Here is a 27,039-nt window from a genome sequence, read left to right on the forward strand (position 1 = left end):
CTAACCATATGGGAGTCTCTGAAGGCCCACCAGAGATGATGCTCCACAATCCCATAAAGCCAAGCCATGCAGGAAGTCGTTACCAATCTCATTTCCTTTAATCCTTTTAAGCTGACGATCTGTTTACAGTTTACACCTAACATACATAGATTATAAATAAAAAAATGTCACTGAGATGGAGAGAATACAGAGAGACTATGTTTTAATTTCATATCATCCAAGGAACAGATTAACCAGCCTCTAGAGTAGTAGAATAGTTAAAATTGATCAGTTCTGTATTAGAAAAAAAGGATGAAGAAAGAAATTCAACAATAGTATTATTGTAAAACATGTGAGACTAGATTGAATAATACAAATATTTTGAAAAATCAAGTCTGAGCATCCAAAAGTTAACACGGTTATAGCTACTTTTAGTTAACTATTAATCCATATTTTTTAATTTTTTAACTTTTTATTTTAATTTAAATTAATTAGAAAATGAAAAAATAATTGAATAAAAGAGATATGCAATCCGTCATATAATTGTAGTGAAAAAGAAATTGAGGTTTAAAAAAAACTGAAAATAATATAATTGAAAGGAAAATAAGCTACACAAAAACATATATATATATATATATATATATATATATATATATATATATATATATATATATATATATATATATATATATATATATATAACTGACAGCATCCCTACCTTTTTGTTAATGTTGGGGCAGCAAAGACATCTCTTTCAAACTCAAATATCAGATCGAAACAACTCAAAATTTCTTTTGCTAAGGTAAATAGAGGACATAGATTCACAAAATATATAATGTAGTTTGATTGAAGTTGAGGGGTTTTAGATAAATAATGAGGAGAAATAAAAAAAACTTTGAAATATGATTATGGTTTAATATGGTTGGTGGTATAACAGGACTAAACACTAACACTTATGTATTCCAATACAAGACTCAAAATCCTAATAAAATAGAGAAACAAATCACGATAATAACTACAAAATATGAAATTAGTCTTAGATAATCTAATCTCAGAAATTAATCCTACAGTATATTCAGTGATACTCTAAGATAATATTAAGATATAAGATATTTTCATATCTTCTAATACTATAGTCAACATGACATAATTCCATAGTAGCTCTTAGTTGTGCAGTGTTTCATCTTTTTAATCCAGAATCACATCTTCACGATAGAGGAGACTGATAGGAACATAGCCTTTTGGAAACCATTTGTCATATCTGATGCTGAAATCAACATGCAACCACAACCACGCGGAATGAGATGTCAGAGACAGGGAAGATTTCCACACAAGAAAATGGAAGACATACTTGAACTGCGATAATGAATAAAGCATGTTCAGCGATATTCGAGAAAGGATCAAGTACAATTTTATTCTAGTTTGGCTTTATGATAAAGAGAACACAGGTTTCACACCAAAACATTTAACTATAACTTCCTTGGGTGTAAAGGGATGATTAGCTTGATGGTTTCTGGCTTCAAAATCTCTAGATTTTTCTCTCCGGTTATGCAAAAGATAAGGGACACTAAATGTGGATCAGTCATTAATGTTACTTTTAACCGTGCATGTGAGTTTCGGCTAACTGCTCAGATGTAACAACTAGTCCAGATACATAGGAACGCAGAGCTGTTTAATCATTAGAAACTAGTCACTTACTAGTACATTGCCAGTTCCCAACACCATCTACATGTTCATCCTCTCTTAAAATAATAGATCTTTCACATCCATGCAATCACACGCTGAGAGCTGTAATATTAAATCACTAGAGATATTGTAGTCTTCTGGGACTCAACCTACGTCCGAGTTAAATGCAAGGTCAAAGCCTCCATTCCAAGGATCTAGGTCAACCAGTTTCAGTTGCAATATTAAATTCTCCAACATCAAATAAACATCAGATAATTCGCTGTGTGAATGATCAAATGCTTTAAATTCGTGAACTGAGCCGGCCACTTCTATCCAACTATATCCCGGAGTCTTTTCCACCTGCATTCCTTTCATGAGCTTCCTGATCTGCGCCGCTGCTTCCCAGTTTTGACACATTGAATACATGTTTGTCAGGAGTGCATATCCAGAGCTGTGGTTCGGCTGTAGATTAACCAAAATGTTCCCTATATGTTTACCCATTAGGAAATCTTTGTGGCTCACACAAGCACCTAATAAAGCTGCCAAGACCCCAGGGCTAGGCTTCATTGGCATGTTATCAATAATTTGTTTTGCTTCTTCCAAATATCCCGCTCGACCAAGGAGATCAACCATGCATCCATAGTGCTCCATGTTTGGCTTCAAATGATAAGTATGCATCATCAATTCAAATAACCATTTGCCCTCCTCTACAAAGCCTCCATGAGAACATGCACCAAGAATACCAAGGAAGGTAACTTCGTTAGGTTGAATACCACCTTCCAACATGAGTGAAAAGACATTCAATGCTCCTAAGGTGTCCCCATGCACAGCCAGCCCATTAATCATTGCCGTCCAAGTGTGCACATTCTTGACTTGCAAGTTTTCAAACACCCTTAAAGCTTCATCTATGCACCCACATTTTGCATACATATCTACCAACGCCGTCCCTAGAACTACATTCAGCTTCACCTTGTTACAGTCTATGTATCGATGCACCGACCTTCCTTGGTCCAATGCCCCTACATGAGCACAGGCACTAAGAACACTAGTTAATGTAAATTCATTCGGCATAACATTATCTAACAACATCCTCTGGAAGACACAGAGTGCATCTTGGTATTTGTTACATTGCACAAAACCAGCCACCAGCACTGTCCAAGCCACCACATCCCTGTAAGGCATCTCATCAAACACTTTGCAGGCATCTTCACATTGGCCACACTTCAAATACATATCCACAAGAGCACAATAAACCGAACCATCCAGACTCACTCTCCCTGCTGCCACATAAAACCCATGAACACACTTTCCAAAATAATCATCCCCAATCATGGCAGCAGCACGTAGAATACTAGCAACAGTAACACCATCAATCCCAGCACCATTCAATCTCATCTCCACAAAACACTTAAGAGCCTCGCCAGGAAGACCATTTTTAACAAACCCATTAATCAATGCAGTCCAAGCAACAATATCCTGCTCAGGACTTTCATCAAACACACGGCACGCACTTTTCATCAACCCGGAATACCCAAAAGCCGAAATCAAAGCATTACCAACGAAACGATCAAAATCAAAACCAAATTTTAAAATTTGAGCGAAGATCATGTAAGGGTCATGAACCATAACAGACTTTGAAAACATCTTGAGAAGCAAAGGGAACGTGTGTTTATCTGGTTCGACGCCCTTTTCTCGCATTTTTGCATAACAGAGAAGTGTTGTTTCCGGGTGAGAGCTGATAGAGAAAGATGTGATGACCTTGTTGAACAGGCGAGTGTTGGGAGTGTGGATGGTGTTGAGTAGAAGGCGAATAGATGAAGTTTGAGTTTGAGAGAATGGAGCGCATTGGATGAGTTTGGTGAGGAAAATTGCGTCTTGTAACGAGTAGAGACCAGAAGTGATGATGATGGATTGAATCTGCTTCCATTGCTTCAAATTCTGGTGTTTATTTGATAGGGCAACAATTGCATTGCGCAAAGGAAAAAAAAGTAGCATGGCGGTGCTTTCACGGAAACACCGCTCACGGGGATGGTCGCGCGCCAAAGACACATGATCTAGTGAAAATATTTAATACCGAAATATTGTTTCTCTCTTCCATAACATGCCGGAGAACATTTTATGAGAGTTATTTACCTAATATATCAGAATCTCCCAAATAGATATGTTACCATAACAAGACACTTTCCTGATCAAATGATAAAGACATGTACGGTGTTTTACATGTTTGTATCACACACGTCACACACATAAGTTCAAATATTCATCTAATCACTCAACAGAAGAACTTACATTTTATATAGGATATGCAATTTCAAAAATTGTTTTTTAGTTTCTAGTTACCTACAATGTTTATCTCAAACAGAAATAAATATATATGTTTGATATAGTCTCTTAAATATAAACATAGTAGGTTTTTTTAAAATTTATTAATTTCATTTATGTTACTAAAATATTATAGATAATTAATTATAACGAATTTTTAAATGCTTTAGTTATTTAAATAATAAATTTTATATACAATGTGTACTAGTTAGCATTCTCCTTATATATTTTAGAAATTAAATTAAAGAGAATGATATTTATGAATTAAATGGATGATTTTTATCCCGACAATAATTCTTTTTAATAAGGATGATATATTAAAAAGAAAAAGAAATTACATAAAAAATAGGGGATTAGGTCAAAATCCATTTAGAAATTGATAAATTTAAAGAAAGGCATACTAAATTTATTTTTTACAAAATCATCCGAGCAAAAGAATCAAGTCAAATAAATCATTTCTAGTGAGTAAAAGAATGAAGTCAAATACCAAACGATTTTGAATGATATGTCGTCTCATTGTCACTCGTCGTCATCATTACGAGGGAGAGACATTTGTTTGGTGAAAGAAACTGTGAAGGATAGTCAAATTTTGTGATTTTCATCGATTATTTCCTCTAAACACGGTGACGATAATAACATTCATTTTTGGAACCACCATTGGTTGGGTCCGACTCCGTTTCGTGAGAATATCATTCCCTCCTCATGCTTGTGGCCGCTCCGGATTGAAAAGTTGTGGATTGCGGAGTTTGGACAGATAATACTTGGGATTGGAAGTTGCAACAGCTATTGCATGTGACATCGTCGGAAGACGTTGAGCGGCTGCAGGAATTGCCGGAGATTTTGTTTGTTTTTCAACAATTCGAGGTCGGTTCGATGAGTTTGTTTGGGGGAAATACATTCAAATTTGCGGTTAAATCAAGTTACCGGCGACTTCAATGTTTGAGTAACGTGGGTTTGCTGATTCTTGAGGATTTCAAGAGGGATTTATCTTCTTTATTTTTTATGTAAGTATGAAGCTCCTAGGAAGATTTTAATTTTCGGGTGGTGACTTTTGCTTAACATATTACTGGAAAAGGTTGAGCTTGCTAAGCGAGGAGTCATTCAAGGTACTCATAACTTACTTTGTTTGTTCTGTTCTCACAAGATATTGATCATTTTTTTTTCAATTGTGAGAAATCTAAACTTATTTGGAGGACTTGTGAGTGGTTGGTTGTTGGGATTGATTTGGAGGAGGAGATGCGTTTGAATTGTGTTAGGGAGCTTAGTAGCAAAACAATTTTAAAATTTCGGCTTAACCTAAATTGGTTGTTTCGGTTAGCCATTTGTTGGATTATTGTAGGAATGTCATTTTATTCAAATGAGGGGATTTTAAATAAGTTTGATATGATAGGGATGATAAAGTTTTTTCTCTTGGGAATGACTCGTGGCTTTCAACAAGTTTAAAATGTTGAGTCTTTGATTGGATTGGTGTGAGAATTCTCTTTCTCATTTTAATTAGTTTCTCTTGTTTGCTCCTGTTTCGGTTGTAGTTCCTCTTACCTTTGTATTGGGTTGGGCACCCCTTATGCTCCCATCTAATATAGTCTCTTTGCTTATAAAAAAAAATAAAGTGAGGGATGCAGTTATGAGGTCTATTTTAGCAAAAAAAAATATGCACAACTATTTTTCTCTCTATAAATGTGAGAAATAAAAAAAAGGACATATTTGCAATGAGTGTCAAACAGTGGGCACAAGACTTCTTAAGTTATCAAGGAACAACGACGGATTGGTCAGAGCCTAAAAAACCAAAAGATAATCTATTTTCACCTAAACTTTGTGCCCGTTGTTGTTGGTAGCAATATTGATAACTCTAATGAATTTAATATATATAAATATTTATAAAAATATTTTAAAAATAAATAAAAAGAGATAATTGAATCTACACAAGCCAAAAAGAATTCTATTATTACTTTTTTTTACATAAAAATAGTATTTTTTTTTTTAAAAATATAATTATAAATAATTTAATTTTTAATATATAAATAATATAAAACTTTTTTACACATATATAGTCAAATCACACTATAAAAGTATTTTAAAAATTTACAAAAAGAGAGAACTGAATCTACACGTGAAGCCATAAAAGAATTCTATTATTACTGTTTTAGAGAAAAATAATATTATATAATGCTACTATGTATTTAACAGATTGCTTATTGTATATGCAAGTTGACCTTGTTGAGCATTTGATTATTGACATTGGTATGCAGAAAAAGACCCGTGATTATAATGCTAACGAGATTAAATTGGTTTGGCTGGAAATTAATTCCAAAAAAATGAGAGACCCCATCCCCATGATTTCAAGGATTTTTAAAACTCAGATTCTATGCAAATTATTTTTCTTTTCTCCTGCTTTCAAGTTTATGTATTATATGAAAATTTTATAATTGGGTTTTTTTGTTTTTGTTTTAGTGATGAAAAGATTGATATTGATATAATCGTATTAGGCCAGACAGATTTATAGTGACTGTTTGTTGCTTTGTTCGTTAAAGGCGGGAGATGCTTTTGTTTTAGAGAGGTAGAATTAATTTTCTTATGAATTAATGGACCTGTTTGTTTTTTTAAAAATTAATTTTTTTCTTTGTATTTAAAAAAAAATTATAAAATTATTTTTAAAATATTTAAATTTTTTTATATTTATTTATTTAAATTAAAGGATTAATCATATAAAAATCAAAACATAATGGAACCGTATTTTTTAAAAAAAGTATATCTAAAAATTGATTTTTATGAAAAATTATTTAAAATAATTTTAAAATTAAGTGATTTTTTTGAAATTTTGATATTCAATTTTTTTCAATAAAATGATGAAATGTCTAAAATAACTATTTCATTTAAAAAAGTTATGAAAAGTTTCTTTGTAAACTTTTTTTTACACAAAATTATGTTATATTATAAAAATTATTTATAAAAAAAAACGGGTCTGATATCATTGATTATGTTGGAACATTGATTTGGGGTTCAACATGATGGAGCATTTATATTGGAACTTTTCTTTTATGAGCAACACATTTTTGTAAGAGACACATCAAATATTCACATAAAACTTTAGGGTAATATGTGTGTAAGTTATCTCACTTGTAAATGCTTAAATCTCAACTTTTCTAATCAATGTGAGACTTTCCCACACTTTGTTTCTCAAAGTTTTTCAAACTCGCACTTGTTATTCTCAACACTCCCCTTCAAGTGTGAGTCTATCCAAAATGCTCTCCCTTAAGCGGAAGCTTTTTCATCCACATACACTTATACCATCATTGACACTCTTCAACGGGACACCGCTTATCCACCACCTTGTGGGAAGTATCTTCGATACAAGTGAGTTAATCCTTCACTCGAACCAAATGTTCATGATACAAGTGTTGGAACATTGATTTGAGGATTCAACATGAGAGAATATTTATATTGGGCCTTTTTCTTTTATGAGCAACACACCTTTGCGAGACACACACTGCATACTCACCCAAAATCTTAAAGTAATAGTTGTGTGGATTCTCTCACTTATAAATGTTAAGTTTTCACGTTTCTAATCAATGTGAGACTTCCCGACACTTTGTTTCTCAAAGTTTTTCTAACTCACATTTCTTATTCTCAACAAATTCATTATTATACATAAAGGTTATGATATCAAAATAAATCATCACTTAATTATACTTTACTATAATGATATGACAAATTAAATTTAGTTATGGTTAAGGATAATATTCCATGTGAAATAGAAGATTGATAATGTGTTTTTGTGAAGCTCTATGGTACAATGGTGCAAGTCTCTGGTACGATGGAATGGGGTTGTGTATGCAAACTTAACTCTCCAGTGTTCAATTTAGTGAGGTCAAAATGTGTAACTTTGTAAAAATGAGTGGAATTGTACCTGATATAGCAGGCAAACGAGTTTATTATGGTTGACGGTTAAAATTGTTTTTGGTTGGCGCAATGTGGATTGCACGAGGCCAAGAGATTAGATCAGATGGGTGAAGATGATCAAGTGGCTTGGCTCAAGTGTGCTTCCTTCTGGTGAGAGTTCACATGTCCCTCAATCTTGAGCGAGGCTATTGATCGCGACTTTATGAGTCGAATTTGGGGTACAAACTGCAAGTGCACAGTTCTATCGCGTAGTTTTAAAAGATATCGATCCCACAGGGACTTATGAATCGATATACCGTTTTCTAAGGTTACTTCGTAAAGCTAAGGCGGATAATACTTTGATTGTTTGGGGGAAAAGTTAAAACTAAAATAAGATCTAAATTAAATATTAATTAAGCGGATATCGGTATGTAGTTCGTCGTAATTAGGGAATCAATTCTTCGTTGGTTTCTTGGTTTTAAAACAAATCCTTTCGGTAGACACTATTGATTAAAAGTCTTATCTCAAACTCTCGCTCTGTTGAATAAACTATGATTTTATATTAACGTAGCTGTCACTTATTAGTTAAGTCCAAAATCACTTTTTGAAAACAATAGAATCCGTAGAAACTCTTTTTAAGAAAACACTAAACGTTTAAACATCCTTGTCTCAAACTCTCGCTCTGTTGACTTAGATTATATAATTAAATTCAAATAGATTATATAATTAAATTCAAATGCTTAACTCTCGTCCTCACATTCAACCTTTAAAAATACTTTTTGAAAAAGATTAGAATTTAATTAACTCTAAAAATTGCTTTCGCCCTGATCTAGAATTAATGTCCAATTTACACTGTCCAGTTAAAAACTCAAACTCTCGTTCTATTGATTTTAACTTCTTTATGTCTTTTACTCTCGTACAAAAACTTTGGGATTAATGCTGTAAATTGAGGCCATAAAAAGAGTGACTTTAATTTTAAATAAAATTTAACCAACTTAGTTTTGATTCCTTATTCCGCTTACTTTACATACCGATATCTAAATTAATTAGCTGGACATGTTAAACAGGCTTAAACAATTATTACGCTTAATTAAAGCCATATTAGGCAAACAATATAGATAAACAGCAGTGCAGAGCATATATAAATTAAAACAATAAATTAAAGAACCTGTAAAATTAATAGAAATCTTGATTGTTCTCTAACTTCGATGCTTGAACACTCCACCACAGACCGGTTGGATTTGTTCTTCACAGTCTTCGATCAGACAGTAAAATAAAGGCGAAGGAATAAAATACTATGATCTAACGTAAGGTTAGATCTAGTTAAAGTTACACAATAGTTTCCGGTGTAGAAACTATTGTGAGAAAATTAATTGAATGCCTAGAAAATTAAACGAACAAAGGAAATAAATTGCTGAAGAAAAATATGGAATGCTGAAAAAATATAATGCTGTAAAAATAATGGCAACAGAAACAAGGTTGCTGAAAAAGAAAAAAATGCTAAAAGCTAGAAAGCTGAAAACTAAATTGTAGAGCGTAAAAATGTAAAAGTAGGCCGTCCCAATTTCTCCCATTTGGGTCCTTTATATAGTGTCCATTTGGTCTTGGTGGTTGAGAAAATCAAGGAAGACTTGGTTTTGGTGGTTGAGAAAATCAAGGAAGACTTGGTTTTGAATGAGGGATCTGTGGAGAAAAGTTTGTTGGAGCAAAATTTGGCACGTTTGGCTAACTGCTTCAAAGCGTACTTCGTGGATGCGTCAAAGCCAAAAATATAGGAGCGGGGTGTGACGTCCGTCACACCATGTGTGACGCTCGTCACAGGAGTGTGCAAGGCGTGACGCTCGTCACAGCCTCTGTGACGCTCGTCACAGGCACATCGTTTGTGCTTTTTGGGTTGGGCTTTGGTCTTTGGTATTTGGTTCTTTTCATTCCTTTTTGCACCTCCTTTTCTTCCCTTTTTTACTTGTGCTTCAAATAAACCACCTGAGGCAAATAGAAAGAAAATACCGCGTAATATCTAATAAACTGAAATAAATTGCAGTAAATAATAATATAATTTAATTAAATTGAGTCCTAAAATGTTATATAATTTCATGTTATCAAACTCCCCCATACTTAGATCTTTGCTTGTCCTCAAGCAAAATACAGTATAGAACTTGTTTTAAAAATTTTAGCCAGATGAAATTTCAAAACACACATCAATTCGTACTAGGTTGCATGTAAACCTTGTTTAGAAGTAACTTGAGTTTAATCTTGACATCAACAACCACCGTCACAACCTCAGATAACCTCACCTTATGCGAACCAGTTCAAGTAATGCCATTATAGCTATCCTAGTTCCTTTACTCTTATTTCACCCGTTTTCATTCTAGCGAAATCACATTAAGCCCTTTATCTTTTCGCGCACTTAGTGGAGTAACCGGTTAGTGATTCTGATCCCCTTTTAGCTAGAAGTTCTGGTACATAAGTCGGATAACTTCGTTATTCAGTCCATTGCAAATTGTGGGGGATCGGACCGTAGTCCGCCCTACCAAGTTCAGCACCAGATACCTGCTGAACCAACTCATAATGGATCTTTCATATTATGATTTTGTATGATCTGCAACCTTTAGATTAAATGATCTGGTAAGGATCACCTAACTTAATTAGTGCATTTCCTGATATATATATTTTTTTATGTTACTTTGGGAATCATTCACTTATATTCATCGGCTCTCCACGTAGTTTGCTATTAATATGGTGCTGACTTCTCGTATAAACTAATCGGGGTTACTATAAAACTAAAAGCTCAAGGAATTGGTATAATAGGTACTTATCCTGATCTAACATGTTGAGATTCTTAGAGCGTTGTTATGGTAATAATTTTTGTCTTGATTTCACTCAAGTTTTATAAAATAAGCAACTTTTATACTTACTGGGTGTGTTAAATTTCTGTTATGGCTCAAGAAAATTGAGGGGAATAGATAATAAGAATTTTTCACACTAGGGACTTGACTTAAAATAAATATATATTATAATAATTTTTTTTTTCATAATAAGAAAGGGAAAATAACATACTTGAAAAGGGAAGGTTGAAAGAACAAGGTTTCCCCCCCACACTTAAATGAAACATTGTCCCCAATGTTTCAAAGAAAACAAAAGAAAGTGAATAGAAAAATGAAAGAAAAAGTCAATGCTGCCTTCCGCCTCGTGTTCTGGGACCTGGTGATCGTTGACGTACTCCTAAGTCGTCAAACCTGCTGAGCAACTCAGTGAACCGCTGGTCGGTTATTGCATTCCTTGCTTCCTGTTGTTGTTGCATCTGGCGCATCAGTTGCGCCTGCATGGTATCAATGGTGTCCATGATATCCTCATTAGTTGCTGGCCTCTTTCTGCGACGACGTCAGGAGGATGGAGGTGGATCAACAGGGTGTTCATCTAAGTCATAAAGTCAGCTATTGTGGTTGTGAACACTCGTTCTCTCATGGTTAGGCAAGGTAAATAGTCGGGCCACTAAGGTGTTATTCTCTTCCTTACCAAATAAGGCGTGGGCTAGTATTTTATGAAAATATCGGATAGCAGGGTTATGGATCTTTTGTGAGTGCATCTCATTCGGGTTTGGGTTGGGTTCTCCGGATATGCAACCCTAGAAGTCATCGAGATCAATGTCATCAATAAGGTCCTCCTGGCGGGTATTAAAGACGAAAGGGCCGCTAGGGAATCCTAAGAGGTCAGCAAGGTCTCGACGGGTGTAGGTGAAGTCCATGCTAAATAACCTAAAGGATATTAACCCTTTGTTAAGTCCGTAACCATGTTCAGGGATGTATACAAGGGAAATCAGGAATTCTAAGGTTAGCTCACGGTACGTGACAAACAGTCTCTTAATGGCTGCGTTTTCCTACCCAAGCTGGTTAAACATAAACAGGAATGATATCTCAGATGCCTAATTTATCCATGGTCGGTCCATAATATATGGTCAGTGCCATATCCTTCTGGGCTAGATAATCATACCGCCTTCTCTGAACACTGCCTCTGAAAATGGTATCCACTGGTTGCATGATGAAAGTCAGTAGCTCGATGAATTCAAGTAGATACTGGCATTAAGTCAGTAATGGTTATTAAAGAAAAATACGGATTGACTTTATGAAAGGGAAGAAAAAAAATGGATAGAGAAAAATTGACATTAATAGAACTGGAAATATTCGCTATGTTTTACGTCGATAGCGCGGCGACTCAGGAGTGTAAGTACTCATGGTGGTTCTTTCGAGGATGAATCCTCGGTCAAACTTTTAATTATCCTTGATTTCCATGGCCACTTATCAATCCATCTCTCATAACCGTCACTTTTTCTTCTTTTTCTTCTGCGAGGTAGTTTATCCTCCTGAACTTGTGGTGGTGGTTCTGGCTCTATTATGGGAGCTAGCTTTTCAGGTTTAGGTTCAATTTTTGAAAACACCACCTCAAAGTCTGGTTTGCCCCTTTTTATACTAATTAGTTCCCTAATTTCATGGGCTTCAAATTCTCTCTTCTTGTTCAGGGTGGCAAATAAAGGTGCATTGGTGTGGATATTTTCTGATAGCTCCTCATTTCTTTCGGATTTGGGGTCTACCTTAACTTCCACAGACCTTTGCGGGAAAGGAATTGGTGATTTATAGGGAGGAGGGACAACACATAGCTCTTCCTTCTCTACCTTTTTGACAACCTCCCTTTCGGGTGGTGTTTGTGGAACTTTCTCAATCTCTACTTTTTTCTCTCCTGAACTCTCCTCATTATCACTATCCTTAGGATTTTCGGTAAATCTTTCACTGGTGGTTGTTACCATATCCGCATGTTTCTCAGGGAAAGGTCCTAGAGGTGTCTGCGCAAGTAGGGAGATTTGAGTCTCCAATGCCTCGTTGTGAGTGACGAGGGACTCGACCACAATGTTCAGTTGCGTAAGGGTTTCATTGGTATAGAGACTTTGTTTTCTAAATTCTTCATTCTGAAGAGTTTGTGTAGCCACAAAGCGTTCCATCATAGATTCTATCCTTGAGTGAGTTTGCGTCTCAATGAAATCCTCCATTAATATTTCCAGGTTGGATTTATAGGAAACTTGCGATTCCTCAAAATACTGGGAGTGATAATCGTAGAGAAAGTTTGGGTGATACATAGTAATAGAGAGAAAAAAAATTGCCTTAGTCTCTACAGCGTAACAGAAGAGTTACGATATCGACTAAATAAAGTCCCCGGCAACGGCGCCAAAAACTTGATCGCGACTTTATGAGTCGAATTTGGGGTACAAACTGCAAGTGCACAGTTCTATCGCGTAGTTTTAAAAGATATCGATCCCACAGGGACTTATGAATCGATATACCGTTTTCTAAGGTTACTTCGTAAAGCTAAGGCGGATAATACTTTGATTGTTTGGGGGAAAAGTTAAAACTAAAATAAGATCTAAATTAAATATTAATTAAGCGGATATCGGTATGTAGTTCGTCGTAATTAGGGAATCAATTCTTCGTTGGTTTCTTGGTTTTAAAACAAATCCTTTCGGTAGACACTATTGATTAAAAGTCTTATCTCAAACTCTCGCTCTGTTGAATAAACTATGATTTTATATTAACGTAGCTGTCACTTATTAGTTAAGTCCAAAATCACTTTTTGAAAACAATAGAATCCGTAGAAACTCTTTTTAAGAAAACACTAAACGTTTAAACATCCTTGTCTCAAACTCTCGCTCTGTTGACTTAGATTATATAATTAAATTCAAATAGATTATATAATTAAATTCAAATGCTTAACTCTCGTCCTCACATTCAACCTTTAAAAATACTTTTTGAAAAAGATTAGAATTTAATTAACTCTAAAAATTGCTTTCGCCCTGATCTAGAATTAATGTCCAATTTACACTGTCCAGTTAAAAACTCAAACTCTCGTTCTATTGATTTTAACTTCTTTATGTCTTTTACTCTCGTACAAAAACTTTGGGATTAATGCTGTAAATTGAGGCCATAAAAAGAGTGACTTTAATTTTAAATAAAATTTAACCAACTTAGTTTTGATTCCTTATTCCGCTTACTTTACATACCGATATCTAAATTAATTAGCTGGACATGTTAAACAGGCTTAAACAATTATTACGCTTAATTAAAGCCATATTAGGCAAACAATATAGATAAACAGCAGTGCAGAGCATATATAAATTAAAACAATAAATTAAAGAACCTGTAAAATTAATAGAAATCTTGATTGTTCTCTAACTTCGATGCTTGAACACTCCACCACAGACCGGTTGGATTTGTTCTTCACAGTCTTCGATCAGACAGTAAAATAAAGGCGAAGGAATAAAATACTATGATCTAACGTAAGGTTAGATCTAGTTAAAGTTACACAATAGTTTCCGGTGTAGAAACTATTGTGAGAAAATTAATTGAATGCCTAGAAAATTAAACTAACAAAGGAAATAAATTGCTGAAGAAAAATATGGAATGCTGAAAAAATATAATGCTGTAAAAATAATGGCAACAGAAACAAGGTTGCTGAAAAAGAAAAAAATGCTAAAAGCTAGAAAGCTGAAAACTAAATTGTAGAGCGTAAAAATGTAAAAGTAGGCCGTCCCAATTTCTCCCATTTGGGTCCTTTATATAGTGTCCATTTGGTCTTGGTGGTTGAGAAAATCAAGGAAGACTTGGTTTTGGTGGTTGAGAAAATCAAGGAAGACTTGGTTTTGAATGAGGGATCTGTGGAGAAAAGTTTGTTGGAGCAAAATTTGGCACGTTTGGCTAACTGCTTCAAAGCGTACTTCGTGGATGCGTCAAAGCCAAAAATATAGGAGCGGGGTGTGACGTCCGTCACACCATGTGTGACGCTCGTCACAGGAGTGTGCAAGGCGTGACGCTCGTCACAGCCTCTGTGACGCTCGTCACAGGCACATCGTTTGTGCTTTTTGGGTTGGGCTTTGGTCTTTGGTATTTGGTTCTTTTCATTCCTTTTTGCACCTCCTTTTCTTCCCTTTTTTACTTGTGCTTCAAATAAACCACCTGAGGCAAATAGAAAGAAAATACCGCGTAATATCTAATAAACTGAAATAAATTGCAGTAAATAATAATATAATTTAATTAAATTGAGTCCTAAAATGTTATATAATTTCATGTTATCAGCTATTCTGGATTGAGTCTTTAGTGTTGGACCGGTCTTGCTAAGTTGTTTAGCCAACCAAAAATAGTTTTCCCCTAAGTCCTTGATTTTAGGTATGGAGCCATGATTGTGATGAAAACACCGAAAACAAAATCTCAAGCACAAAACCAAAGTGCCCCACAAAAGAACCAGAAACCCTAGAGAACACCCACACAGCAAAGTACCATCCAATAGAAACCTGGCTAGAGCTCATACATCAAAACCCCCCATTAACAGACCATAATACAAAGCAACACCAAAAACCATTCAACACTTGTAGAGTAGGTCAGAACTCTTGGTCCGCTATTAGTTCAAACACAAGTTAAGGTTCTAAAGCCAATTTGAGAAGGAGGACAAGTTCATTATAGACATGTTAAGAAACAAATTACAACCCCAAAAAATAATATTATCCTCCACATCTTTCAAATCTGCTGACTTACCACAAAAGAAGCTTATCATTACACATTGACCAAATGGTCCTCATGATACATGCCGCAAGTGCGTGACAATGCAAAGTAATATAATAAGATTGAACCCACAATGAGATATTGATTTTTATCCTAACGGTATGTAGCTAAAAACATTCGAAAATTCTGGGGATTTAGTGCGAATGGAATAAAATTAACAATATAAAGCAACACATGACATGGGGTACATGAGCTTTATCCCAAATTACCCAATTAACTTTCCGATTTCAATTATGAGAAGATAGAGCAAGATATAAAAAAGTAGATAAAAATGCACCATACCCACTTTCATGGTGTGTGTATCTATACGTGTTTATATCATATCTAATCGTCTTTCTCAATTGAGAACAAGACACCTTGTTAGTTGTGTCTTGTTATCGATGTTTAACAACTCACAGTCGAGTGCCGAATTACTACCTTTCGATACGTGATCAACATTTGGGTTGCCTCTATTTTCGCCAGGTGACACAAATATATTTAAGATTTTGGATTCTAAAATAACTTTTAACCTCATTGTTTTCTCATTATTTGTAAATGGATAAGTCAACTAGGGTTTGGCATGAAATTGATCTCATGACCCCTTGTCCCTAAAGGACTACCCACTCATTGTGAGATTGACTAAAAATAAGCAACATAAAGACATATCATGCATAGAAAGTAAAAGCAATTGCAATAAACTTAGATAACCTGAATTGAAGACAAAATTCTTGAATAATATAAAGAAATCTAGAGAATACAACATAAGTTGTAGAAAAATAACTTAAGAGCTTAATTCTACAAGATGAAAATGAAAACAAGTAATAATCTAAAAGTGGATCCCTATAAATTCCAAGCATGTGAGGCACTATTTATACATGATTTCAACAATTAATCCACTTAAAGTATACTTAAATTTGTGCAACAATCATAATGGTCACTTATGGATGAAGAGAAGTAGTTTTGGAAGTCCAGAAGTTAGGAAATCGTTATAGAATACCAAAGTTTGCAACCGAAACTTGGCCTGATATGGATAGTGTTGTCTGACACAGAGGGGTCATGTTGAGGAACACAGTCGTGTCAGGAAACACGAACAACCCATTTTCTTCATAGGTTCTTACTACTGGTGGGCTTCAAGGGCCAACATAGCTCGTGTCAGCAGACACAGCCAGGTCGTGTTAGCGACTGATCTTTTTTACTGAGACTTTACTCCAACGTTCAATTTTCCGTCTTTTTCACTTCAATCTTGCCTGACACTTCCTTATTAACTAAAATAAACCAAAGCACACAAAAGTGAATAAAAATAAAATAAAACAATAAAAACACACAATAAAGTGAGAATAAAATAAGTTAAAAATACTCTGCAATAATCACTTATCACCTCACCACAACATGTCAAATCAAAAGAAAACATCCCCTTAGCCTTAAAACCTAGAGATATAAAAAACTCAAAAATAGACCTAAGATCCCAAGAAAGATCCAAATGCACCCGTAACCACCTAAAAATCCTACACTAATCACTATAAGTTAAGCTTCATGTAAAAAATAAATAAGAGGACGATTCAATCAAATCTCGACACCTGATGCAAGAGATCCCCTTTCGAGTCAACAATGACCTTCTGCTTGAATATCGCTTTTCTAGATGGGAACCTGTCTTACAGAAGCTGCCGTGAAAAAACCACCACCTTAGAGGGAGACCAGCTCTCTAGACAAGGGGCAGGGATGGATTCACACCGGCTACATGGGCCTTATAGGAAGGACACATGCCTATTTGGACTTGATAAGAATACACCATATAGAAAAAACCATCTTTAGAATGACTCCAGATCCACATATCGATCTTATCACTAAATTAAAAAACTTCTAGAGATGAGAAGAAGTCAGAGACCATAGGTTCTTCATGAACAAAGAAAAACCTCATCGATCTAATATCCCAAGAAATCCTTCCTTCTTCCCATATCACCCATGTTTACATCCTAAAGTTGGGAGATGATGAAGAGTCCCTGAAACCTAGTCTTAAGAGGAATATTCCATATCCAAGGGTCTTCATAAAAAGAAGTCAGGTGACCTGGCCCTACCTTTTTAGCTAACTCATCCTCAAACCAATTATGAGGGTTGTCTTATTTGGATCCAATAATTGACACACCTTTCCACCATAAGGAAACTGAGCGGATCCCTAAGGACCCACCTCTGCTCAAGGAATAGACACATGAGGCACCATACATGTCAGAGAGGATATCAAACTAAAGACCAGAAGCACCCAACAAAAGCCTTCATCTTCATCTGGATAAGAGAGCTAGGTTAATCAGCCAAAGATCTTTAATGCCTAAAACCCCATTATTTTTGTATTTGCAAACATCATACCACCTTACCCAAGAAATCTCGGACTCCCCTTTAACACTCCATAGAGGAACCTCATATGAATCCTGACTTAATTCTTCCATACTTTCACAAGAAATTTAATAAAAGAAAGAAAGAAAATAAGACTAGCATTGAGGATATAATTAAGGAGAATAAGTTTGCCCCATAAGATGACATACCTATGATTCCAACAATGAAGTCTCTTCCACAAAATATTCCCTAGAGGATCCTAGGTAGTTTCCAACTGCTAGTTATCTCCTACATGCAACCCTAGATACCTAAAAGAAAGAGACTCAATCTTAAAATGGTGAAAATCCTCCACTAACTCTAATAAGGCTAGACCAACATTAATCACAATCAAGTTACTCTTATCAAAATTGACCCCAAGACCCAAAGAAATCTTAAACCCCCTTAGAACTAATTTCATAGTCCACAAGTTCTCAATTGAAGGATCAACTACAATTAGGGTGTTATCAGCATACTAAATATGGAAGACCTCAAAATTAGAGGGGAAAATTTTAAAACTTGAAAAAACACTCAACTTAAAGTCCCTCTTGATCAACCCACTAGGACCTTCGACCACCACGAGAAAGAGGAAAGAAGATATAGAGCCTTCATGTTTCAAACCTCTTTTGATCTTAATCTTTTGAGTTGGGGAGCCATTAACCAACACAACCAAATTACTAGAAAAAACACAAACTCTTATCCAGGATTTCACTCATCATTAACATTAAATCTATCAAACATATAGTCCAGTAAGCTCTAGATTACTGAATCGTATGCTTTTTCAAAATCAACTTTACAAATGAGATAAGGCTTTATGGTGCATTTATCCAAGTCAAACACCTTATTAATTGCAACCACACCATCGAATAATAATATACCTTTTAAAATGGTTGGTTGATTAGTGCTAATCATCTCGTTCATCACTAACCCTAGTCGGTTAGTTAAAACTTTATCTACCAACTTATAAAAGGATTTAACCATGGAAATCACCCTAAAATCCCCAAGGTGGATGGGTTCTTAACCTTCGGAGTACGAGTTTAAAAAATTGAGGCAAGCTTATGGGGTAAAACTGAAAACCGGTGAAAATTATCAAACATGATCCCCAAATCTTCCCTCAATAGTGTCTAAAGCCATTTCAGCAAATAAAAATTAAACTCATTTGGCCCCAGACTCTTATTCCCATCACAATAGGACATCATCCCTTCAATCTCCACAAGAAGGAAATGAGTTGTCAAGGACAATTTTTCCTCTAATAAGAGAGACATGAAACACACCCCATCAAGTCTAGGTCTGGAAATATTGGATTTTTTATGTAGGTTATAAGTATGCCTAAGAGGGAGGAAGGGTGAATTAGGACTTTTAAAATTTTGTCTGGTTTTTGTATGGTGTATCTTTCTTTTCTTACTTGATGTAATAAGTGATGAAAGCAGTAGAGGCAGAAAATAAAGAATACCGAGAATTATCCTAGTTCCCCTCACCATCCGAGAGTATATTCAGTCCCCTTACGCAGTAAGAGATTTCACTAATCTCAACTTCTATACAATGGGTTCTAACCTAATCACCAAGAACAATCCTCTTGTGATTTACAACTTCAAAAAAGAAAACAATCCTTAATTTTCTAACACCATTGTTTCCAACAATCCTGGATAACAAGAATAATAACCACATAATCTTATATCCAACAATCCTGGAAAATAAGATGTTGATACCACAACGAATTTGAGTAGTAATAAGTTTGATAAACTAAATCATGTATGAATGACTTCTTCTCTTTCAAATATGAAAGTTCAATATCATAAACTCTCTAAATGCTCAATGGTGCTTTTAGAATGATATGAAAATTTTCAAAAAACATCTAAGTCTAGAACACTTGAATTGAAAATTATGCAGAGAGTTAAAATATGTTTGAAAGATGTAACAGTAAAAATGAAATTTGAATTCTCTTTATAGAGTGAGAACAACTCTTGATAAAAACATGACAATGGTTGGATAATATTTCAGAAATATAATGAGTTTAAAATTAGGAGATGCCATGAAAAGGAGTGAATGAAGTAGTGATCACGTTTCAGCATTTTTCAAAATTTGTTCAGGTGCAATCGATTTCACAAGCTCTTCAACCGATTACAAGGGTTAAAAATTTGAAGAATTACACTGCTGCAATCGATTGCAAGGGTTAAAAATTTTAAGAATTACACTGCTGCAATCGATTGCAAGGGTTCAAAAAAATTGGTTTTCACAAATCCATTCAATCGATTGCATGCTGAAACCTTTTGAAAAAAATTCTAAGTCCAAAAACTTCATGAATGCAACATAACTCATTTTCAACCAATGCTAGTAAAAACATTTGAAAAATATTTTAACAAAATATAGAGTGAATTTTTTCAAATGCATGATCAATTTATTGAGCGCTTCAAGATTTCCTATGATAAGAATTTCCATATACCTTGATTGATGATCATAAACAATTTTTCTTTCTTCTTTGCTAATGAGACTTGAGCTTTTTATAATATTGTCTTTATCAAAGCTTGTTGGAAGTTTGTCTTCACAATCTCCCTCTTTTTGATGATAACCGTATGAATAAAGAAGATTAATTTTGATCACTATGCTCCCCCTTTCTCTTAGAATTATATGCTTGGATAACTCCCCCTAACTTTGACAAATCATACTAACTTTGATTCTTCCTGAAATTGTTAGATTACAAGCATACACATATATACTATCTTCTCCCCTTTTGTCATTATCAAAAACAAGGGAAAAGTAACATTGAAAGTAAAAAAGAAGAAGTAGATAAAGTAGATAATGAACAAGAAATAAAATAAAATAAAGAAACTTAACATAACCATATTGTCTTAAATAAAACACAATAATCAACCATAAAAAATACAATGACATAGTCTTAAAACATAACAAGAACATAAACTTAATCATATTATTATTATTATTATTAATAATAATAATAATAATAATAATAATAATATAGAAAACACATTAATCTTTGTCAAAGTTGTCTTAAGGATTGACTTGGTTAAAATTGTTGTTGTTGTTGGGTTGAAGGAATGGAATGGTAAAGAGGAATTTCACAATGAAGAGCTTGTGTATGAATGGAGAGGTTGGTGATTTGGGTAGATATGGAGTGATGCATGTAAGTCATATAATGAATAACACGTCACATGTCTTGAGTTGCTTGTTGAGGATGTTCTTGAACCAGAGGAGGAGGATTCTCAACTTCATCATCTAGATATCGGATAGTCTTTTTCTTATAGTTATAAACCAAACCTATTTTGTTGTTGCATATATGAATAGTAATTTCTCAATATTCCATTGGCACTGGATCGCTTAACAAGATTGACCTCAAAATGTTGAAGAATCTTAGTGATGAAAAAATCATTAGGAAGTTCCTGCGAATTTTCATCATGGGAGGCCATGTGCTCCAAAATCATATAAGCCCAATTAATTGGAATACCATGCTTCATTTCTAATATTTGCATCTCAGAGTCAATAATAGTAGAGTGATTTGAAAACCTTGGCTTAATAATATAGTTCAGAAAATAGTGCAACAACCTATCATCAATAAAACGATGTCCAGCAGACCAAGATGTCTTATTCGGAAGCTTACCACCCATTTTCTTTTTACGCTTCTGAAAAATTTCATGCTCAGATTTTCTTCCAATACCAAAATAAAATTCTCTCTTTTCATAATTTTGTATAGGAAGAGTTTTATGCATAGTAAACTCTAAGCCTTCAGAGGGTATATCTAAAATTGTTCCCAAAAGTTCATAATCAAACTCAAAAGAGGTACTTTTAACAAAGAACTAATAACCCATTTATGGTAAGTCATGTTTGAGTAAAAGGCTCTCACTAGGCCAGGAAATATAAAATCTTTAATGTTAACCAACCTATCAGACTTATTAAAACTTCTCCAAATTGAAAACAAGGATAAGGAAAAGTCTCCAACTTCACATACCTAGGTCCAAAAACAGGTTTGGTTAAAAATAATTCAAGGTACCTTTTTTGTTGCTCTTTTGAGGGAGAAAACTTCTTCAATCTTGAATCAAAAGTGGAGAATTTTGGTGGATTGGATGATGTAGCCTTCTCCTTGCCCTTTGAAGCCCTGCCACTCTTAATTTTTGGTGTCTTGGATGAAGGTTGAAAAACTTAGACAATGTTTGATGAAGGTTATATTTTTATGTTTGGAGAAAGTTTGATTTTTGTGTAGAGATAGGTTGGATTTTTGATGCAAAAAAATTGAATCTTTTGAAGAAAATGTGAATTGGTAGATGTAAGATTTGATGGGATTTGGTGAAAAAAAATAATGGTTAAGTGTGTGGGAAAGATGAGTTGGTAAAAGGTAGTAAATATGGAATTTAAATTTGGTCAAAAGGAGAGAGAGGGGTGCAGGTTTTGGAATGTTAAAGGGGGACAAATGCTGAAAAATGTCACATGGGGATGCTTGGTTTGAAAAAGGGATGCTATTTTTGAATACTTTTTGACCAAGAAGGAAAGGATTTCACATGACACAATTAAAAGATTTTTTTTTGAAAAAACACTCACCTGCAACCAATGAAACCAACAAGACTACATACACTGCCTTTTGGGTACTATAAGTCGACATTGGATGATCCTTTGAGATACATTATTCTCTTCACAGTTGTAGGATGAGATTCTGTTGGACAAGCTTGGAATTGTTCCCATAAACATACACTAAACATAATATCAAGTCGACTAGCCGTTAGATATAATAAAGAACCAATCATACCTCGATATTTAGTGATATCAATTGAAATTATGAATTCGTCATGATCAAGATATGTGACAGATCCCATTGGAGTTGCTATATCTTTACAAGTATCCATGTCAAATATTTTGATAAGCTCTTGGCAATACTTAGATTGATTGATGAATATCCCATTCTTTGTTTGTTTAATTTGCAACCCGAGGAAGTAGTTCAACTTACCCATCATGGACATTTCAAATTCTCCTGCATGATTGATGATAATTCTTCACATAAAGATTCATTTGTGTATCCAAATATGATATCATCTAAATAAATTTTCACTAAGATAATATGATGGTTAATTCTTTTGATAAAAAGAGTAGTATTAACTTTACTTTTTTCGAAACCATGTTCGCAAAGAAAATCACTTTACCTATCATACCAAGCTTTTGGTGTTTGCTTCAATCTATACAAAGAATTTTTGAGTTTGTACACATGATCAAGATGTTTTAAGTCTTCAAAACCTGGAGGTTCACTTACATAAACTTCTTTAAGAATGTATTCATTTAGGAATGTGCTTTTGACGTCCATTTGGCACAACTGAAAATTCAAAGAACAAGCATATGCTAATAATAATCTAATTGCTTCTAGTCTAGCAACATGAGAAAATGTTTCCTCAAAATATATTCCTTCCTCTTTATTATAGCCTTGGGCTACTAATCTTTCCTTGTTCCTTACAATGATACCATTTTCATCTAGCTTATTTTTGAAAATCCATTTAGTGCCAATAATATGTTTACCTTTTGGTCTAGGAACTAAATCACAAACTTGATTTCTTTCAAATTGATTTAGTTCCTCTTGCATGGATATAATCCATTAGTTATCATCTAAGGCATCTTTGACTTTAGAAAGGTTCAGTTTGAGAAACAAAAGTCATATCAAGACAAGCATCTTTAAGATTTAAATGAGTAGATACTCCCTGATTTATGTCTCCAATAACTTTGTTAATAATATGATATATATGTGTTCTCTATTTTTGATGAAGACCTTTTGATTTGACTCTTGTTGGATTGATTCCTCTTTGCATTCCAAATGATCATCTTTGTTAACTTTGATAGCATCTTCCATAGGAACTTCTAAAATATCATCATCATCATCACAAAAAACTATATCCTCCTTAGAGGTGTTTGATTCATCAAAGGAAACATGAATTGATTCTTCTATAGTTAAAGTTCTTTCATTATAAATTCAATATGCTTTACTAGTAAAAGAGTAACCAAAAAACATACCTTCATCAGACTTCTCGTCGAACTTCTCGAGATTGTCTTTGTCATTATTGAGGACAAAGCATTTGCATCCAAATGAAAGTGAGCAACGTTTGACTTTCTTACCTTGAAGATTTCATATGGAGTCTCTTTCAAAATTGGTCTTATAATAACTCGATTACTTACATAGCATGTTGTACTTACCGCATCCGCCCAAAAATATTTTCATAGATTTGAATTACTAAGCATTGTTCTTACAAGTTCCACTAGAGGCCAATTCTTTCTCTCCACCACTCCATTTTTTTGTGGAGTCCTTGATGCTAAAAAATTGTGAAAGATCCCATGTTCTTCACAAAACTCTTCAAAAGATGTATTTTGGAACTCTCCACCATGATTGCTTCTTATGGGGCAATTCTTAGTGAATTTGCTTTGCATACTTCCTGAACGCCTTGAATGCATCACTTTTGTTCACTAAAAATAATGTCCAAGAATATATAGAAAATCATCAACAATAACTAAAACATATACATTACCTCTGAAGTTTCTCGTTCTTGATGGACCAAACAAGTCCATATACAACAATTGTAGTGGCATTGAAGTAGACACCGCACTTTTGGGTTTGAAAGTTGATTTGGTTTATTTTACCTTTTGACAAGCATCACATAATTTATCTTTGACAAACTTTATCTTAGGTAAACCAATGACAATATCATGCTTGACTAGTTTTTGTAAATGTTCCATATGAATATGAGCAACTCTTTTATGCCATAGCCATGAGTCATTGTTGTTTTCCATGAGAAATTTTACTTTCAAAGCTAAATCATTTAAGGAAATTATAAAAATATTATTAAATCTTTTATCTTTGAGTTTTACCTCATGAGTGACTTCATCTTCAATCAAGTATTCATCCTTGGTGAAATTGATCTTGAAGCCTTTGTCACAAAGTTGACTTATACTAAGAAGATTGTGGTTTAGCCCTTTAACATAAAGAACATCTTCAATAAATGTGAAAGGTGGTGCTCCAACTTTCCATATGCGAATAATTTTTTCTTTGTTGTATTCTCCATAAGTGACATATCCCTCGGCTTTAAGTACTAGATTTAAATATTTGTTTATATCTCCCGTCATATGCTTAGAATAATCACTATCAAGATACCATATATTTGTAGTGGTTTTCAAGCATAACTACAAAACAAATTAGGTTTTGTTAGGTACCCAAATTGCCTTGGGTCCTTCATAATTAGTTCCTTTCTTGATCCACAAATAATATCCATTTGCCACACTAAAGTTCCTTAATAGTAAGTATTAGATGTGTGACCAATTATACCACAATAGAAACAAGTAGGAACAAAGTTACTCATATATCTAGGAACATAATGTTTTTTCTTAACAAATCTTTTCCTTTTAGGTTAACGATGAACGTTGTCTGTTTTGTTCACTTTTTATTTATTTGATTGATCACTAGTCTTAACAAATATGGTTTTACTAGAACTTGGTTTATTAAATTTAGAATAACCAAGTCCACTTTTATCATTTGAATATCTTTGTTGACTAAAGACACCATCGAATCCAATTTGTCATTTTTCATATCTTTCAAGAACTCTTTTCAATTGGACAATTTGGAAAGAAAGTGACTCACACTATTTACATACAAAATTTTGTTTTTCAATTTGAAAATCTTTTTCCATGGTGTCAATCTTTTCTTCAAGATATAAAATTTGTTTCTTTTGTTTTGACACCGTTTTATACATAATTTTACATTCATTGAGTAGTTCATATATAACACCTTGCGCATCATTATCATAAACGGAATAATCATTATTAACCTCTTCATTTTTATCATCAGAATAGTGTGATACCATCAAACCTAGATTTGCACATTCTTCACTTTCTGAGTTGGGTGATAAACTTATTTCATTATCTTCCCATACAATGTAGGCTATTTTGGATTTTGACTCTTTTCTACTTTTAAAGTCGTTCTTCTTGGCGAGTTTTAGATAATCCTTCTTTATGTGTCCTTGATTTCCATATTCATAGCAAGTGACATTTAGTGTTGAAGTGGAAACATCTTTTTTCCTGAAAAATTTCTTTCTTTTTACATAATTCAAGGATTTTTCATTATTACCAAATAACTTACTAAGTCTTTTTACAAGGAGCATGAAGTTTTCATCTTCTTCCGGAGCATCATCTTCTTGTTCTTATTTTGATTCAACTTTCAAAGCAATACCTTTGGATTTCTTCTCTTGATTCTCATGTTTTTCAAGTCTTCCAAGTTCAAGTTCATGCTCTTGAAGTTTTACGAACAATTATGCGGATGTCATGGTATAAAGACTTTTCTTTTATGATATTATCATCACCTTACGTTGGCATTCTCTGGTTAAAGACCAAAGCACTTTAAGATTAAGATCATTGTTAGAAAAACTCTTACCAAGAGCAATCAAGTGATTTGTCAAGTGTACAAATCTCTTTTTCAACACGATGATAGATTCTTCGAGCTGCATTCTAAACATATCGTACTCTTTAATTAAAGTATTCAATCTAGATCTCTTTACTTCAGTAGTTCCTTCTTAAGTTTATACCAATGTATCCCATATTTACTTTTCCTTTGTACATTGAGAGACAAGAAATAATTCATCCATGCTAAATGGACTTTTAAGTATGTTGATTGCTTTCTTATTGTAAATGACTTTTTTCTTATCATCTTCATCCCATTAACTCTTAATCTTTGGTGTCTCAACCCCGTTTACAATACTTGTAGGAACAAACAGACCATTCTCCATAACATCCCAAATTTCTTCTTGCTATACTTCCAAATGAGCCTTAATTCGAATTTTCCAAAAATCAAAATATTCATTAGAAGATAGTGGAGGTTTATTGCTACTGCCACCATCTTCGAAACCAGGATTCGCACTTACGAAAGTCATTTTGGATCTTTAGGAACATATTGTCTATAACCTGCTCTGATGTCAATTGTAAGTTATGAGTATACCTAAGGGGGGGGGGGGGGATTAGGACTTTTAAATTTTTATCTGGTTTTTGTTTGGTGTATCTTTCTTTTCTTGCTTCATGTGATAAGTGATGAAAGTAGTAAAGGCAGAAAATAAAGAACACCGAGAATTATCCTAGTTCCCCTCATAATTCGAGAGTATATTTAGTCCCCTTACGTAGTAAGAGATTTCACTAATGTTAAAATTTTATACAAGCCTTAATCTCGACTTCTATACACTGGGGTTTAACCTAATCACCAAGAACAATCCTTTTGTGATTTACA

General features: G+C 34.0%; 1 protein-coding gene across 1 annotated transcript; it reads right to left on the minus strand.

The window, feature by feature from the left end:
- Window positions 1–863: 863 nt before the first annotated feature.
- Window positions 864–3,899, minus strand: LOC127106451 (pentatricopeptide repeat-containing protein At1g50270). Its single transcript, XM_051043745.1, has one exon. It carries the CDS (start codon window positions 3,637–3,639, stop codon window positions 1,810–1,812), a length of 1,830 nt encoding a protein of 609 aa, XP_050899702.1. The 5' UTR covers window positions 3,640–3,899; the 3' UTR covers window positions 864–1,809.
- Window positions 3,900–27,039: the final 23,140 nt, after the last annotated feature.

The sequence above is a fragment of the Lathyrus oleraceus genome, chromosome 7 (assembly GCF_024323335.1).
Source record: "Lathyrus oleraceus cultivar Zhongwan6 chromosome 7, CAAS_Psat_ZW6_1.0, whole genome shotgun sequence".
NCBI lineage: Eukaryota > Viridiplantae > Streptophyta > Magnoliopsida > Fabales > Fabaceae > Lathyrus > Lathyrus oleraceus.

Bases quoted from the DNA above. Each gene is read 5' to 3' on its own strand.
- LOC127106451 (XM_051043745.1), bottom strand. From the start codon at position 3,639: ATGCTACTTTTTTTTCCTTTGCGCAATGCAATTGTTGCCCTATCAAAT.